The 17,560-nt window shown below is 41.7% G+C and overlaps 1 protein-coding gene across 1 annotated transcript; it reads left to right on the forward strand.

The window, feature by feature from the left end:
• Positions 1–7,241: 7,241 nt before the first annotated feature.
• On the forward strand, positions 7,242–16,082 carry si:dkey-56m19.5 (vegetative cell wall protein gp1). The gene is made up of 2 exons (XM_036584484.1): positions 7,242–7,437; positions 13,356–16,082. The coding sequence occupies exon 2, from the start codon at positions 13,364–13,366 to the stop codon at positions 15,260–15,262; it is 1,899 nt and encodes a 632-aa protein (XP_036440377.1). The 5' UTR covers positions 7,242–7,437; positions 13,356–13,363; the 3' UTR covers positions 15,263–16,082.
• Positions 16,083–17,560: the final 1,478 nt, after the last annotated feature.

The raw sequence follows: 17,560 nt of genomic DNA on the forward strand, positions 1-17,560 counted from the left end.
TTTTGTTGTAAAACAAGAGAAAAAGCTGCCTAAAAAGGGCGCGTTTGTGTTTAATCCCTTCCTGTGTGTGATTGTGATCCGGCAGCTGGACGGGCAGCCCCATACGCGTTGGCCTGAATGACGTCACCCCTCACTCCTTTTGTGATTTTGGCAGATTTTTAGCTAAAAGGCTCATTCACTGATCAATAAGCAGCACTTTGCATTGTGTTTGAACAGGAGGCTGAAATAAATACTGGATATTCCTGTTTCACATCACTGTTTAAGCACCTGGGCCTGTTTATTATTCATGACTGTGTAAAAATGGGCTTTTTCTGCTCTGTTCTTTGTTGAAATTGAACGTTGTTTTAAAACCTGGTTTAATGAACAGATTATAACTTTATAAAGTGAGTTAGGTCAATACCATGAGGGCTTACTGTGAGTTTTCACTGGTCTGTAGTTTCCTGTCTCACTGCTGACTGATTAAAGACTAGACTGACCTAAAAATAAACATCAGAGCCTTTTCAGTACAAATAAAACCCTCTTCCATTATGAGGCCTTTATTAGGCCTTCAGCGCCAGATTCCCCCCTGTATTATATCCAGATTTATTCCAGGCTGCAGGGAGGAATGTGTGTAACTTTCCCCCCTTTGAATGTGTATTTAATTATAATTCATTTATACTCCGATCAGGCATGACATTATGTTTCTACGCTCATTGTCCATTTTATCAGCTCCACTTACTATATAGGTGCACTTTGTAGTTCTACAGTTACAGACTGTGGTCCATCTGTTTCTCTGGTACTTTGTTAGCCCCCTTTTACCCTGTTCTTCAGTGGTCAGGACCCCCATGGACCCTCACAGAGCAGGTATTATTTGGGTGGTGGATCATTCTCAGCACTGCAGTAACACTGACGTGGTGGTGGTGTGTTAGTGTGTGTTGTGCACAGTTTGTGTTGGTCATCCTCTAGTCCTTCATCAGTGGTCACAGGACGCTGCCCACAGGACGCTGTTGGCTGGATATTTTTGGTTGGTGGACTATTCTCAGTCCAGCAGTGACACTGAGGTGTTTAAAAACTCCAGCAGCACTGCTGTGTCTGATCCACTCAGACCAGCACAACACACACTAACACACCACCACCACGTCAGTGTTACTGCAGTGCTGAGAATGATCCACCACCCAAATAGTACCTGCTCTGTGAGGGTCCATGGGGGTCCTGACCACTGAAGAACAGGGTAAAAGGGGGCTAACAAAGTATCAGAGAAACAGATGGACTACAGTCTGTAACTGTAGAACTACAAAGTGCACCTATATAGTAAGTGGAGCTGATAAAATGGACAATGAGCGTAAAAACAAGGAGGTGGTCAGCATGTTATGCCTGATTGGTGTTTGTGTACATTTGGTTATCAACACTTTAACTACAAAGACCAAACACAGTAAAAATAGAGTAAACGCGGACTGAGGACACCTGCTGGTGGAAAGGAGGAACAGCAGGACAAAGAGCTTTACTCACTTTCATTAAAAATAAAAGGCCAGTTCCCTAACTGCTTCACTTAGGATCTGGAAATAAAATTTCAGCACTTTAAAAGAGTGATTTCAGTCATTATCTGTAAGGGGTGGCATTGCAGTTAATATTTATAACAATAATTAATTCAACCATATGTGAAACAATAATAAATAATGTTAAATAATTAGTTTAAAGTGTTTGAAAAAAATATGATATATATATATATATATATATATATATATATATATATATATATATATATATAAATAAATCAAATTAATTTTACATTAGTGGGTGCAACAAACAAACAAACATCACAAATTATTTGATCACAAATTTGTTAAACCAGTTATTTATTTAATTGAATTCGGTTCATTTTATGTTGTATTTTTGTTCCTTTCAAGAAATGACTTTCAGTCCTGATTATCGCTCTGCCTTTCTATCCTAATTCATCATTTGTCCAGTTCATTTGTACTCAGCACTCATCTGGACTGTCTATATCAGTCCGTTTAACAGACTGGTGCAGCATTCACAGACATAATTGATCTCTTACAGGGCATCTGTATCTATGTGGATGGTAAAACATGGTGGTTTGACATTTCGTCCATTTTTAGAGCGCATTCTGACTCTAAACCAGTCTAAACCAGGTTTACAGACACGTAATCAATACAGAAACCAGCTGCCAGCGTGCAGCCCCAACACTTCCCCACAGTAAAGAGCACAGTGAGTGAATGGAGGGTAATTAGTGCTGAGATCATTGACGGACGCTGTGGTACACCTGCTCCAGCTCTGGAGAGAGTTGGGGGGAGGGGAGGGGAGAGAAGGGGGGCTCCTGGTCGCTCCCTGAGGTCAGAACATATGGTGGTTTGTCTCTGAGCTTCGAGCTGGATGTTCGGGTTACCAGCCCTCAGTGATTTGTGAGATTAGTGGCTTTTTTATTAGAAAATAAAATCAGGGTAAAATGCATTAAAATCCCGTTTCCTGAATTTTCCTCTATTTGATTCTCTTCCCTCCACTTGTGACGTCTGTGTGGGTTTATGTACCAAAACAGTCTTCATTCATTTCTACATGAACATTTTCCAGCCTCTTTGCTTCTGTCACTGTACCTTTAAGACTGATATATGTAAATGAGCTCTGTTCTGATTGGTTGACCTGTATTGTGCCTCATTCAAAATCAGTCTTGGATAAAACACTTCATGTAAATGTATGATCAGTATGTGATTGGTCAGCATTATTTGGCTTATAATTGGTTAGCCTGTGATTGATTAGCCTATGATTGGTTAGCCTGTGATTGGTTAGCCTGTGATTGATTAGCCTACCGTTGGTTAGCCTGTGATTGGTTAGCCTGTGATTGATTAGCCTACCGTTGGTTAGCCTGTGATTGGTTAGCCTACCGTTAGTTAGCCTATGATTGGTTAGCCTGTGATTGGTTAGCCTGTGATTGGTTAGCCTATGATTGGTTAGCCTGTGATTGGTTAGCCTACCGTTGGTTAGCCTATGATTGGTTAGCCTGTGATTGGTTAGCCTGTGACTGGTTAGCCTATGATTGGTTAGCCTGTGATTGGTTAGCCTGTGACTGGTTAGCCTGTGATTGGTTAGTCTGTGATTGGTTAGCCTACCGTTGGTTAGCCTGTGATTGGTTAGCTTGTGATTGGTTAGCCTGTGATTGGTTAGCCTACCGTTGGTTTGCATATGATTGGTTAGCCTGTGACTGGTTAGCCTGTGATCGGTTAGCCTGTGATTGGTTAACCAGTCTATAAATAGTTAACCCAGGATTGGTTAGCCTGTGATTGGTTAGCCTAAGTTTGGTTAGCCAGTGATTGGTTAGCCAGTGATTGGTTAAGCAGTAATCAGATAGCCTATGATTGGTTATCCTGTGATGGTTAGCCTATGACTTGGTTAGTCTAAGATAGGGTAGCCTGTAATTGGTTAGCCAGTCGGTAAATAGTTAACCCAAGATTGGTAAGCCTGTGATGGGTAGCCTGTAATTGGTTAGCCTATGATTTGTCATCCTATGATTGGTTAGCCCTGGATTGATTATCCTGTTCTTGTGACTGAAAGCAATTGAATCCTCACAGCAATGTTCCAACATCTAGTGTAAAGCCTTCCCAGAAGAGTAGAGGCTGTTACTGCAGCACAGACTCCCTATTAACACCCTTCATTTCAGAGGAAACGCTGGATCAGCAGATGTCTCCAGACTTTCGGATGCACAGAAAGTCCCTGGTTGGACGCAGAGCTGGCAGGATTTGAGGCTCAGACTGGAGATCTCCAGGGAGTGCTAACATGCTAACATGCTAGCATTCCCAAAGCATGAGTCATGAGAGCGGCCCTGAAACTCGACCCTCCATTCGTACTGTTCTTATTGTCTGAACAGGACGACCGAACACACAATTGTGCAGCGTGTGTGTGTGTGTGTGTGTGTGTGTGCACCCAGTGTTTCATTATTTAAAACTAATAGAGTTAAACCGTTTACTTTTGCTTCCTGACGTTAAAATTTGGGTTAGCAATAGAAAATTCTCAGTGCGTATATAAATAATACATATGGGGCATATTATCATTATATATAGATACTTCCATACATATGAGATTTATTAAAATTACATAAAGATACACACAATTGTACTTAAGGAATATATTTATATGACACATAGATACAAACATATAAACATATATATATATATATATATATAATACATATGTAACAGGACTGCAGTCCTACTCTCTCCCTCATCCCGTCTCACTTTCTCCTTTTCTCTTAATTACTTAAGTACTTAAATTAACCTTTTTTAAGGTAAAAAATCACTAAGAAGTATTCACCTCCTGTTAATGTGGCCACACTGCCGGTCCCCCCACCGTCCCCCCGATTAGCCCTACATCTGAGGCATATGTGCTCCCATCATTCCCTCAGTGCTTCACAGGGTTTATTAATAATGTTACCCCTTAATACGTATTTTCTCAGTGCCAGAGGCCTCATGAACGACCTATAGAGACAGCTAATGATTCTCATGGCTGTACGTTCATGGTTTGGCCACCAGATGTCACTGTCTTCATCATTAAAGCTCCCCTTTGAGAGCTCCTCGCTTTATTCCGTCTTCTCTGCTTTATTACAGCCGCTCTGTGATTAATTACGCTGTTTACAGTGTTCGTCAAACTCACAGCAGAGCACAAACTTCACACACCGTAAAATCTTCAGCGCGTGTTTTTTTAACGTCATCCCCTTCGGGCTAAACAGCAGGACGTTTCAGCAGATTAGCAACACGGCTAACGTGTCAGCGAAGCAAAACGGGGCAAATTTGGACAAATGTAAACACAAAAATAACAATAAATCTGAACAATTTGTAATGCAGAGAGATGATCAATATAAATAAAGCTGATTTTTCCTGTCAGCTGTGTGTCAGAACTTGTTTTGCCTGTTAGCGTTTGGTGAATTGCCACCTAAACCACACAGGCTGAACGGTTTCTTCACCCTAAACATCATAAACACTTAAAAAAGATGGTTCTCCAAGGGTTCTCTAGTTAGGGCAGTAGTTATATGTAGAACTCTATAGAACCATCTTGTGATTAAATGGTTCTCTGCACGGTGAAATGGTCCCTCAGATTGATGGAGAATGTGGTGTATATGGTTCTACACAGAACCTTTTTGAAAAAGGGTTCTTCTTCTATTGTAAGCTTGACATTGTAACGATATCAGAACCCTATAAAGAAACATATGCGACACATTCTCCATCAATCTGATGAACCATTTCACCATGCAAGCATGAAATAGTTCTGTTTAGAGCTCATGGTGCTAAACAGAACCATTCCTGCTACTTTGCCCCAGAAGAACCATCTTTTTGAAGCGTGTAGTGTTAGGAAAAACTAGCAGAAGCTACCAGGAAATGTTCAGATTCCACATCCACAATGTTTACTGAATAAAAACCTCACTAGTTTTTCATTTTCCACGACAAAACAGCCAGAAAATATGACAAATATGTGTTTGGGATCAAAGCAGCTCCACATATTAGCTCCAGCAGGCGCTAACAGGCTAAGCAGAATCTCGGTCGTCCCATTAGCACCAGGCAGACAAATCACACGCGGGTGCCAAGCGCCGGGCCGCGTAAAGCGGGGGGCGATATTAAGGACGACCTCTCGCCTCTTCTGGCTTCTTCCCTTCGTTCTCTGTATGTGTGGAATTAGAACCTGCACTGCAGGACACACAGAGGCTGACTTAGCCGGAACACACTGGCTATGAACACCGCGACTGAAATATGCTAACTATGCTAACCATTCGCAGAAAGTGGCGTTTTATCTTTATTAAATCTCTTTCTGAGTACAGTCATGCGTGGAACCGGTCATGTGAAAGACCCAGTATGGAAAATAAAGAGACAGGAATGGGTTTTTTAATAAGTGTGAGATACGGATCCAATATTTTGTGTCATATTCCAACATTAAGTGGTACTTTAGGCAAACATTTCTTTCTGTTTTTACATAAGTGATGAATCCACTTTACACTTGTTTCTTTTCCAGATTTGTGCTACTTTCATGCACATTTGTTAAATAAGTCAACACTAATAAACGACCAGTAACACTGCATTAAACTATATAATGTAGTGCCTGTAGTTCCTGTAGAGCTGTTTTACAGTAATCCACAATCATAAGCCCAAGTGTTTGCCCTCCTGGTCAAATTCCATGATGTTGTTGTTGGTTTTTAAGTGTAAATAAGTTACCAAATCCTTCACAGAGACACACTTCCGCACATTTTAATCCACAATCACTGCTTACCTGCTGAATGTGGCACATTTGATGTTTTATGTTTTCTTTTTTTCCCATGTTAAACTCAGCAAATATGTAGAAAATGAAGAAAAATGCCACATTTAAGAGGACATGTTAACTTATTTTCACTTAGGAGATAATATTTGTGTAGTTTCCTGTAGTAATTAATTGAATTTCTGAATTTTTTATTATATTTAGGCTATATTTATGCTATTGCTTCATTTAAAACATGGTATTTTTTTCCTTCCAGTGGTTTATATTAACATGTAAAGCACTCTGAGATGTTGTAGCTGAAATATAAACGCTATTTAAAAAGGTGATTATTATTATTATTATTGTTGTCCTTACATGTCCTTTGACCTGGGGTGTAATACTTGTGTAGTATGCTGTAGTAAACCTTAGTAATTGTTTGAATGTACTATAAGATTTTTTATTGTATTCAGGCTCATTTCTTCCATACTAATTATGTAATTATGCTATTACTTCATTAACAACATGGTATTTTGTCCTTCCAATGTTTTACCTATATTAATGTGTAAAGAGCTCTGGCTAAAATGAAAAGTGCCACATAAACAAAGCTGATTACTGTTACTATTATTATTATTATTTAATAGGTATCATATTATTTTAATACTTTATATTATTATATTATTATTTTTAAATGGGTTCTGACAGCTACGGCTGGGCATATTTGTGTTTTCATTGCTCTGTGAAGGGACAGAGTGCTGAAAAACGAAAAGCACGAGTGGGAAATTCCCAGAATACTAATGTTAAACCTGAAAATGAAAGCTGTTGCAGTGAGTTGCGTGTAAAGGGTGAGAGGTGAGAGAGAAAAGAGGGGCTGAAAGGAACAAACGGCATGTAATCTAGAGAAGTATGTGGCCTTGGGAAGGGGGGAGGGAGGGGGTAAGAGATGGGGGGCGGGGGTGAGTGGGTGTGGTTTGGGGGAGAAGGGGCAGAAAGGGGAGAAGAGGAGGAGGAGGAGGAGGAGGAGGAGGGGGGGGGCAGTAGAGCCACATGGCCACAAACGGAGCTGCTGTTAACAAGAGGAGGAGCAGAAAGAGAGAGAGAGAGAGAGAGACAGAGAGACAGGGAGAGACAGAGACACTGAAAGGAGCAGCAGAGAGGAGCAGCTGGATCCACATCACCCGCACATTATCAGGCTTCTTCTCTTTTTCTCTCCGGGCTCTCCATCCGCAGCAGGTCTGTACAAACTCCGCTCTTTTGCGCATTTTCACGCACTTCTCTCTCGCGCTGCGCACGTGCCGGCGTTCTGAACGGCACTAGTTGGTGGACTAATTTGGTGCACCGGCGTTAAAAGGCAGAGCAGACGGCGGAGAGCGGATTTTGGGGTGGATGCTCAGTCCGCTCTTTGTTCTCCACTCTTCATTTTTGCAACCTCGAGATTTGCTTTATCTCTAACTGAACGCGCGCTTAAATCCCGAATTTAGGCCGCGGATAGAAAAACGTGGTGTTTTATATCTTTCTTTGTGTGAGTCGCTATTAAGGCATGTGGCTGAAAGAGCCACAGGAGACCCTGAAGTAGTGAAAGGCTTATTTAAATGCGCTGAATGCGGACAAAAAGGAAAAGTGGTGGGTTTTAATGTGATGTAATGTATAGGAAAGGTGGTTAAATGCATTGTGATGCAAAAAAAAAGTAGTTCAGCTTTAATGTTAATAACATTTTTGCTGACTTGGCTGCTTTGTGCTGCTCGGGCTGGGCTTTCAGCCCCACAGGTAGGTAGGTCCCTTATGGCTGGTACTTTTACCCAAAGCTGAATCTGTATTTCAGATTAAACACCAGTTTTCAATTTCCCCATCTGTCGCGTGGGGCCATGAAGAGCTGCAGGGGGGGAGAGAGGGAACAAAGGAGGAAAAGGAGGAGGAGGGGGTACAGTCAGAGGGGCATCTGGCTTTTCCAGTGCATTTCTTACCACCCTTGAATTGCCCTTTGCTGCGGTTTAGCATGGCAGTGTGGGGTTTTTCCTGCTTTAGGCTGAGGCATGAAAAGCAAATGAATGCAGTTGATGTGGACGAGTGCAACATAATCTATAGTACAGCAGCTCAGCTAGAGCTGGAAGTTGATGTAATGTAGGCCTCAATCTAATTAACATCATTAGCTTTTCCAATGTAAGACCCACACACTGAAAATGCTGCTTTACATTCACAACTCAAATGTCCACCATGTTAAAATATACCACCAATTCAGTTATAGGCAACATCCACCAAATCAACAGTAATAATCATATTAAAGCAGTCCGTTTAATTCTTTTATTCACATGGAAGCGTTGCAACTTCATTTTGCTTCAACCAGATGCTTTTTAGACACTCAAGTCACAATTTGCATGAACATTTTGTGCTCCAGCAGTAGCGTGGATCCCATGTGCTAGCCAGTCAAACTGCTAGTGTCATCAGTTTAAAGGGTTTGCTTATCTTTATCCTCATTCCAGTCACTGTTGCATGCTATTTGTAGACTGTTCTACCTGTATTAAAGCTTGTTTTGTGTGTGTAGTGCTACTGTAGTGCACAGAGAGTGATGCATGGACAGATAAGTGCCTACAGGCGGCTATAGTGAAAGCTAGCGTGTGCTGCAGATGTGTGCATTGGGATTGATTGGTGCATTGGCTTGGTGCATGACGATGTATCCGGCCTTAGTTGCCCCAGTGCAGCACTATGGACAGCTCCTACTGTAATTACCCCACTTATAATTACCCCTCTGGTGCAGCTCCAATTGCCTATTGCATTTACCCCCCCCCCTAGCTGCAGCACATGCAACTGTCATCAGGCATATAATCTAAATATGATTATTAATGTGTTTAGGCTATACAGTCTTTCAGTTCCACATTATTTTTTAAAAATGACCATATTTCACTCTTAAAAAGATGGTTCTTCTAGGGTTCTATACAAAACCATGAACGCTCAAAGAGCCCTATGCATGCTTAAATGGTTCTTTGCCTGGTGAAATCGGTCTCCAGTTTGATGAAGGGTGTGTTGTGTATGGTTCTGTATAGAACCTTTTTGAAAATGGTTCTGTGTAGTACCAAAAAGGGCTCTGCTGTTGTTACGATGTCAAGATTTAACTATAGCGGAACCCTTTTGGTGCTATATAGAACCATTAGCAACACTGAACATTTCACCATGCATTTAATCATGCAAATGGTTCTTTGAGTGTTCGTGGTTCTGTATTAGAACCATTTCCTTTACTAAAGAACCTTCTTTTTTAAGAGAGTACAATTAAACGAAGTGGCTTCTTCAAATGTCATGAGTAAGCTCATTTTTTAGGAATTTTATTTGATAAAGAGGAACCGACAGTATGTCGAAACCTGGTCTTCTCCTTTTCTAAGCTGTAAAAAAAAGGAGAAATGATGTCCAGACGTCCACTGAACATCAATTAGCTTCAGTTTTTTAAACGAAGTTAAACTTTTGACCTTATAAAAATGTCCGCAGGCTGCTCCGGTGAATGCATCCTGTTTTTTTTGTGTGTTTGTGTGATGAAAGTGTGCAGTTCAGTGTTTACCCTTGTGTTTTATCTAATCAGACGTTCTCTCCACCCTTATCTCCTCGCTGCACTGAACCAAGCCACGAGCAAACCTCACATGGTCCTAACAGCCTCTCGCTAATGCAGAGCCGCTGCACTGAGCTCGTTCACAGTGTACTGTGAGCTGATCAGCACTGACACTGAGACCCTCATCAGATTATCGCTGATTATCATTAACAGCCATGAAATAACTGGGTTAAAGGTCTCTTTGTTTATGAAATAATAATAATAATAATAATAATAATAATAATAACACATATGAGTTTTATTTATAGCGTGCCTTTCAAAGACACTTTACAACACAAGTAATAAAGTAACATACACAAATGAAATAATAGAAGATAGAAGAAAATACTGCATATCAACACTGGCAAACAAAACGTATCAAAATGGTTTTGATGGTCAAAAATGGTCAAAACTTTACACAGGAAAGAATTTTACAGGAGAAAGAACAGGTGTTTTTACAAATTATGTTAAAAAAAGTAAAAATGACAAAAATATACATATAATATTTTGTTCTGGCAACAATATATTAAAAATGCAAGCAATAATATAGCATCAAAAATTATTGGATAAATAGTAGAATGAATGAATTTATTTATTTATTTATTTATTTGCATAACCAAAACCAACATGGATGCAATTCTTATTCTGTTTTTTTTTAAAAACCATGCGTAATCATGGATATGACTGAGTGAGATTAGTTTGTAAAAATATAATGAAACTTAAATCAGTGTAAATAATTTAACACATCCTCTACAGAGAACCCACTTTAATGTGCCAGATTACAAATTTTGTGCACGATTTTAACACACAGCGGGGAGAAAAAAGTACGGTTACACTTTCCTATTGGGTACAATTCATAAGGCTACATGGCACCTACATAAGCTTGTCATGATAACTGATATAACCCTACATAAATGTTTATAAACGCTTATTTCGATAGGCATTATTCTCTATAAATGTTACATTTGCCAGTTTTGATCGAAGTAGCCTTTATGACAGATGACACCTATTGGAATAAGCATTATTAAACATTAATGTACAGTTTCATGACAAGCGTATGTAGGTGTCATGTAGCCTTATGAACTGTACCCTACAGTAAAGTGTTACCAAAAGTACTTAAAATGTGTCATAACTTTTGCAAAGGCCACATTTTATGTTACCCCAATGTGTTCAATTCAGTAAATAAGGAGTAATTGTGCATAAAAACGTGCAGAGGTGTGTCTCTGTAGAGGACGTGACTTATTTACGTGGAACCTGATCAGGGGTGCCCTGACTTTTACAGCCAGCTTATGACTAAAGACTTTAAGCACGTTTAAATAAGTTTTACACGGAATAATGAATAATAACATACATCGTTTTTGAATGCTTAGTGATTGGGGTTTTGGCGCCCCCTCTGTTGAAAATGGGAACTTTCTCAGACATATTGAATATGGAACTGTGAAGCGTCTATGATGTTAAATAACAACAGTATTGATTATTTATTGATCGTTTTGTTTGTTTTATCAGTTTTGCCGAGCAGGTGAGGAGCAGCTCAGCAAAACTGATAAAACAAGACAAAACCCACATTTTTATGCACAATTACTCTTTATTTACTAAATAGACATGACACCTACATACATGTGACTGACATAACTGTACATTAATGTTTATTAATGCTTATTCCAATAGGTGTCATCTGTCATAAAGGCTACTTTGATCTAAGTTGGCAAATGTAACATTTATAGTGAATAATACCTATTGAAATAAGCGTTTATAAACATTTATGTAGGGTTATATCAGTTATGACACATTTTAGGTACTTTTTTTCTCCTCCTGTATGTTAAGATTGAGCACAAAATTTGTAATCTGTCATATTAAAGTGGGTTCTCTGTAGAGGATGTGTTAATTTATTTACACTGATTTAAGTTTCATTAATTTTTACAAAAAAAAATATCATCTCACTCATAGTCATATCCATGATTACGCACGTTTTGAAAAAAAAATGGTGTAAGGGTGAAACAGTGAGCAAACAGGCTAGAAATTTGGCCCGTCTGTGTAAGCTGGTCATTTTCATGCATGCTGACTGACTAAATTCAGTCTTGGCAGTGAGTTGAGTCTTGCTTTCCCAGGACACAGAGGTTATTTTTTCCTTTTTTCTCTCTTCTTTAAGTAGCCCGCCTCGGTTTCTCCGCGCTTCTCGTGAGAGAGTTGCTGCGAGTGCCGTCCTCAAAAGCCGAAGCGGCTCAAAGTGAAGAATGGGCGCTCTCTTGGCAGACCGCTTACTCCACATTCCACAGTCACACACACAAGAGCCTAGTTTGGAGTTTACAAGAACCATGTGAAGGCCCGCCAGTAGAGGTTTAGCCATTTGTCTTTCGTCCGTCCCCCTCTTCCACAGGGCTCGGACCGCGCTCGGTCTCTGTCCTTGGCGCAGTTTGTTTTAGGTAACATTGACTGAGTGCCCTTAAAGAAGGACAGAGACGTTGGCAGGCGTTCACAACTTTTATCATTCCCATCCACTTTATGGTTAATTAAAGTGGTAGTTTGGCCAAAAATCAAATTTGCCCAGTGGATATTAAAGCGATAGTTTGGCAAATGTGTAGATTAACCTTTTACCGCAAACGTAGCCCATCAGTCAGGACATGTTTGGTGTCTGAAGTTTGCTTCTTTAGTTTTGTAGCTGTGAGGCTAATGTGGCAGTGCAAGCGTATGACCACCACTTAGCACTGTGCTAAATAAGCAACTCTGTTTGAGATTACTGAGCCACGTGGTTTAGGCATGCAGTTAGCACCACGCTACTTGCTGTGGTATAAGCTTCCATTACATATTAGCTACATAAACCTTGTAGCACCAGTGCTAATCACGCCAAATCCCGGGATATAAGCTTCCATTGTGTGTTAGCTACATTAGCCCCTTAGCTCCAGTGCTAATCACGCTAAATCCCAGGGTATAAGCTTCCATTGTGTGTTAGCTTCATTAGCCACGTAGCTCCAGTGCTAATCATGTTAATTGGTGGGATTTAAGCTTCCATTACCGGGGTATAAGCTTTCATTGTGTGTTAGCTTTATTAGCTGTGTAGCTCCAGTGCTAATCAAGTTAATTGGTGGGATATAAGCTTCCATTACCGGGGTATAAGCTTCCATTGTGTGTTAGCTACATTAGCCCCTTAGCTCCAGTGCTAATCACGCTAAATCCTGGGATATAAGCTTCCATTGTGTGTTAGCTACATTAGCCCCTTAGCTCCAGTGCTCATCACGCTAAATCCCGGGGTATAAGCTTCCATTGTGTGTTAGCTACATTAGCCTTGTAGCTCCAGTGCTAATCACGCTAATTGCCGGGATATAAGCTTCCATCATGTGTTAGCTACATTAGCCTCTCAGCTCCAGTGCTAATCACGCTAAATCCCGGGGTATAAGCTTCCATTACGTTTTAGCTACGTTAGCCTCGTAGCTCCAGTGCTAACACTGAAAAAGCAAACTTCAGACAGCACATCTTGGCTGATTGACTACACTTGGGGTACATTTGAGTTTTACCACTTTAACAAAGACCAAAATGCTCATTTTTATAGCTTAAACTATATTTTCTGTCATTTCTCCAGGACACATCATGGGAGGCAAGCTGAGCAAGAAGAAGAAGGGATATGACGTCAGTGATCCCAAGGATAAAAAGGAGGAGAGTGCAGTGGTGGCAACATCAGCCTCAGAGCAGAAGGATGAAGCTCCAGCCACTGAGGCCACCAAGGTGCCAGAACAAGCTGCTGCTCCAGCTGAGCCAGCTGCTGCACCTACAGACGTAAAGGAAGAGGTGAAGGAAGAGCCTGCAGCAACCAAGGAAGCTGCAGCTGCACCAGAGCAACCATCAGCTGCTCCGGTGGAGGCTGCAGCGGCCCCAAAGGAACCAGAGGCTGCACCAGAGAAGCCTCCAGCCCCAGTAGAACCTTCATCTGCTCCAGTGGAGGCTGCAGCTCCCAAAAAGGAGCCACCGGTGGACTCAGCGGAACCTCCAGCTGCCCCTGTGGAAGCTGCTCCTGCCCCTGTAGAGGCTAAATCTGCCCCAGTGGAACAGGTCCCAAAGAAACCAGCGGAGGAACCATCAACTGCCCCAGTGGCGGCTGCTGCGGTTCCCACTGTGGAAGCTGTTTCTGCACCTGTAGAGGATGCTCCTGCCCCAAAGGAGCCTGCACCTGCCCCAGAAGAGCCTACAGCTGCCAAAGAGGAACCTGCACCTGCCCCAAAGGAGGCTGCACCAGTGGAAGTGGCTGTAGCTACAACAGTGGAAGCTGTTGCTGCCCCAGCAGAGACTGTATCTGCCCCAGCCGAGCCTGAAACTACACCAGTAGAGGCTGCTGCTGCCCCAGAGGATCCTCCAGTTGTCCCGGTGGAGGCTACAATTACACAAGTGGAATCAGTTCCCGTCCCAGAGGAACCGGTAGCTTCACCATCGGAGCCTGAAGTTCTACCACAAGAACCAGCTGCTGCAGAACCAGAACCTACCCCAGTAAAGTCTGTAGCTGCCACTGAGGAGCCTGTTGTGGCCCCAGTAGAGTCTGTAGCTGCCCCACCACAAGAACCAACAGCTGCAGCTGAGGAACCAGAACCTAAGCCAGTAGAGCCTGTAGCTGCACCAGAAGAACCTGAAGCTGCATCTGAAGAACCTGTAGCTGCACCAGAAGAGCCTGTAGCTGCACCAGAAGAACCTGTAGCTGCACCAGAGGAGCCCATAGCTGCATCAGAAGAACCTGTAGCTGCACCAGAAGAACCTGCAGCTACACCAGAGGAGCCCGTAGCTGCACCAGACGAACCTGTAGCTGCACCAGAGGAGCCTGTAGCTGCACCAGAAGAACCTGTAGCTACACCAGAGGAGCCTGTAGCTGCACCAGAAGAAACTGTAGCTGCACCAGAAGAACCTGCAGCTACACCAGAAGAGCTCGCAGCAGCACAGGTAGTGGAGGAAGCCGTCCAGGAGGTTTTAAGCACCATGGAGGTTCAACAAGTATCAGCTGAAAATGCAGAAAACACAGAGGTGCCAGAGCCAGAGCTTCCAGAACCTTCTCAAGAATCCGAGCCCAGTGCTGCAGCCCCAGAACCTGAACCTGAACCTGAACCCGTTGCTGCTCTGAAACCTTCAGAACCAGAGCCTGTGGCCCAGCCAGAGAGTGAAGAACCCATTCCTGAAATTGTGATTTCTGAGTCAGCTTCAGCCAATGAGCTTTCAGCTGAGGAGCCCAGCGCTGCCCCTAGTGGTACGGAGGAGAAGCTGGACAATGGCAACTGCGACAGCGCTGGAGTTGAGGAAGAACCTTCCGGAACCGCACCTAAAGTGAATGGGGATTGTAAGGAGAAGGCCAACGGAGATGCCAACGGAGATGCTGAGGAGTGTGTCAATGGAGTCGTGGCAGAAAAAGCTGCGCAAGAACACACTGACTGTGAACTGAAAAAGGATTTAAGCCTTGCTGCTGACCCTGCTGGAGATGTGGTGGTCAGCCAGGCCATCGATACGGTCTGAAAAACCCTTGAAATGTGAATTCCATTCTGATGCAATTGAAAAAAGTCCAAGAAAGAACACAGGCTTTCTGAAAATAGACGTCAAGAATGCCTGTCGTGGTATTTTCAGGCAAAAAAAAAAGGAATTTCTGGTCAACCCAAAAAAAGAAATGCAACCACTCAAGAGCTAAAAGAGAGACAAAAAGAGAGAGAGAGTGAGAGAGTGAGGGAGAATTACAGAGAACCAGGAAAAGTCAAAGAGAGAGAGAATGATAGAGAGAGAGTGAGAGTGAACAGCGCTGGAAGCCTTTGTACCCTGCCGTGTTCGGCGAAGGCCGGCTGGTGAATATATAAACCAGAATGAATGTGAACGATAGTTAGGCATAAACAGAAAACAAACTGGACCACAGATCAAAACTCTGGACATTAAAGAAACAAAAAAAACAACAACAACAAAAAAAAACAAAAACATGATTGGAATGAATAGTCTTGTGTTTTTTTGCGTGTGATTCTGATAAATATGAAAAAAAAAACTGGGTTATTGGATTAGCATTTAATAGCGTATAATCTAATTTAGGTTTCACATATCCTTTCCGTATCCGAATGAAGATTTTCAACTGCGCCGAATCAGTGAGGAGGAATGTTCGTTTTTAACGTGATGGATTAGAAAAAAAAAGACAAAACAAAACAAAACAAGACTCTTATACCTTTAAAACCTTGGTGCTTTCATTTTCACACCTTTCATTCTTACCCGGAACGAGTGCCTGAGACTGAAACGGTCTTTTGTTAACTTGTGTAATATTTAAAAAAGTATTTCAAATAAATGTACGGCAGAAACCTGGCGGCTGATGTGGTGAAGGTGCTGTGTTTGTTTTTGGGCTTTTGGGTTTGTGTGTTTTTTTTCAGGTAGATCGTGTCTGACAGGTAGGTGACCTCTGCGCTGCTGACCTGAGTGTCACTGACTTGGTAAATTTGTTTAGCGAGGCTGGGTGTAGGTTTTCCACAAGGCAGAGAAGCAGCATGCATGCAGAAGCCTGTGGAGCGGCTAAAGCAGGGGTCGCAACCCAAATGTTAAGAAGAGCCATTTTATCTTTTTAACAAAACCAAATCACAACATTTTATGCCCATTTTACCATATTGGCTGTAAATATGTCTCAGTATGTGCTAATTTACTGGTATAGGCTAAAAATATATAATATAAACAAAAACACAGACTTGCTTTGCTCTGCCTTAAGCTTTAGCTCAGCTATAGCTGCTTTTCTCGCATCTCCAGCAGGAAACTTTTCCACAAAAGTAGAACAGTTTCTTGTAAAATGTCTCTCAATGTTCGACTTTTTACGAGGCTAAAGTTGCTTCTCATTCAGCAGCTTCCTGTTCGAATTTTCCCGTTCCACCTTAAATGGTGCCTAAGGCGCCAGAATGTAACTGCCGCACCATTTAAGGTGGAACGGGAAAATTCGAACAAGAAGCTGGCCAATGAGAAACTTCAGCTTCGCGACTTTTTAGTGTTTGACAGTTTCTGGTTGCAGATTAAACGTATCAGGAAACCAGCTGGAGTGATTATAAACACAAATAAGTCAGTTTATCTCCAAATTATCGATGTTCGTCTTAAATCTCTCTCTTTGCCATTTCGTTAGCTACTAGCTAGGCGAGATTGTTGTCTGTGTTGCTATGGTGACCAGCAGTCTGCGCTGATCTTCAGGGTTAAAGGGTGAATTAGCAGTTCTACATTAACTCCAGAGTTTAAGACCATTTATTGTTAAACTGTGTTGAACGATCAGCAGAGCTTTATTTTACTGTAAAGGAGGATTATTTTATTATTACCTACAAATCTGATTCAGCTGTGGAGCCACAACAGGACAGGTCCAGAGCTGCATGTTGTCCTGGGCTAAAGAAATAATTTGGTGCAAATCTAATCCCCCAGTTTATCCTCTCTTACTCCAAATCTAATGATCAGCTAAAATGGTTATGAATGATAGTTTTGAGATGATTTTGGTCAAAATAGTCCCCAAAGAAAACTTATTATTTGAGATTTTCCACTATTTTCCATCATCAACATTCCATATAAACTCAGAAGACTCGTGTAGGTTCACTGGTGGTTCTGGATAGTAAATAAAATGTCTATCTGACATCTGAACCATTTCACACCAAACCACTCTGAATCACTCTGTTTACATCTCACACACTGAATTATGGGGGAATTTGAAAAATGGATGGAATTCCCCTTTTTTTGATCACTCTCCTGAGCTGGTCTTCACCAGCAGTTACTAAGAAAAAAGCAATCTATTATAAATGACTCATTACGTCTCTCACACTGTAA

This window comes from Colossoma macropomum, unplaced genomic scaffold (assembly GCF_904425465.1).
Source record: "Colossoma macropomum unplaced genomic scaffold, Colossoma_macropomum, whole genome shotgun sequence".
Classification (NCBI taxonomy): Eukaryota; Metazoa; Chordata; class Actinopteri; order Characiformes; family Serrasalmidae; genus Colossoma; species Colossoma macropomum.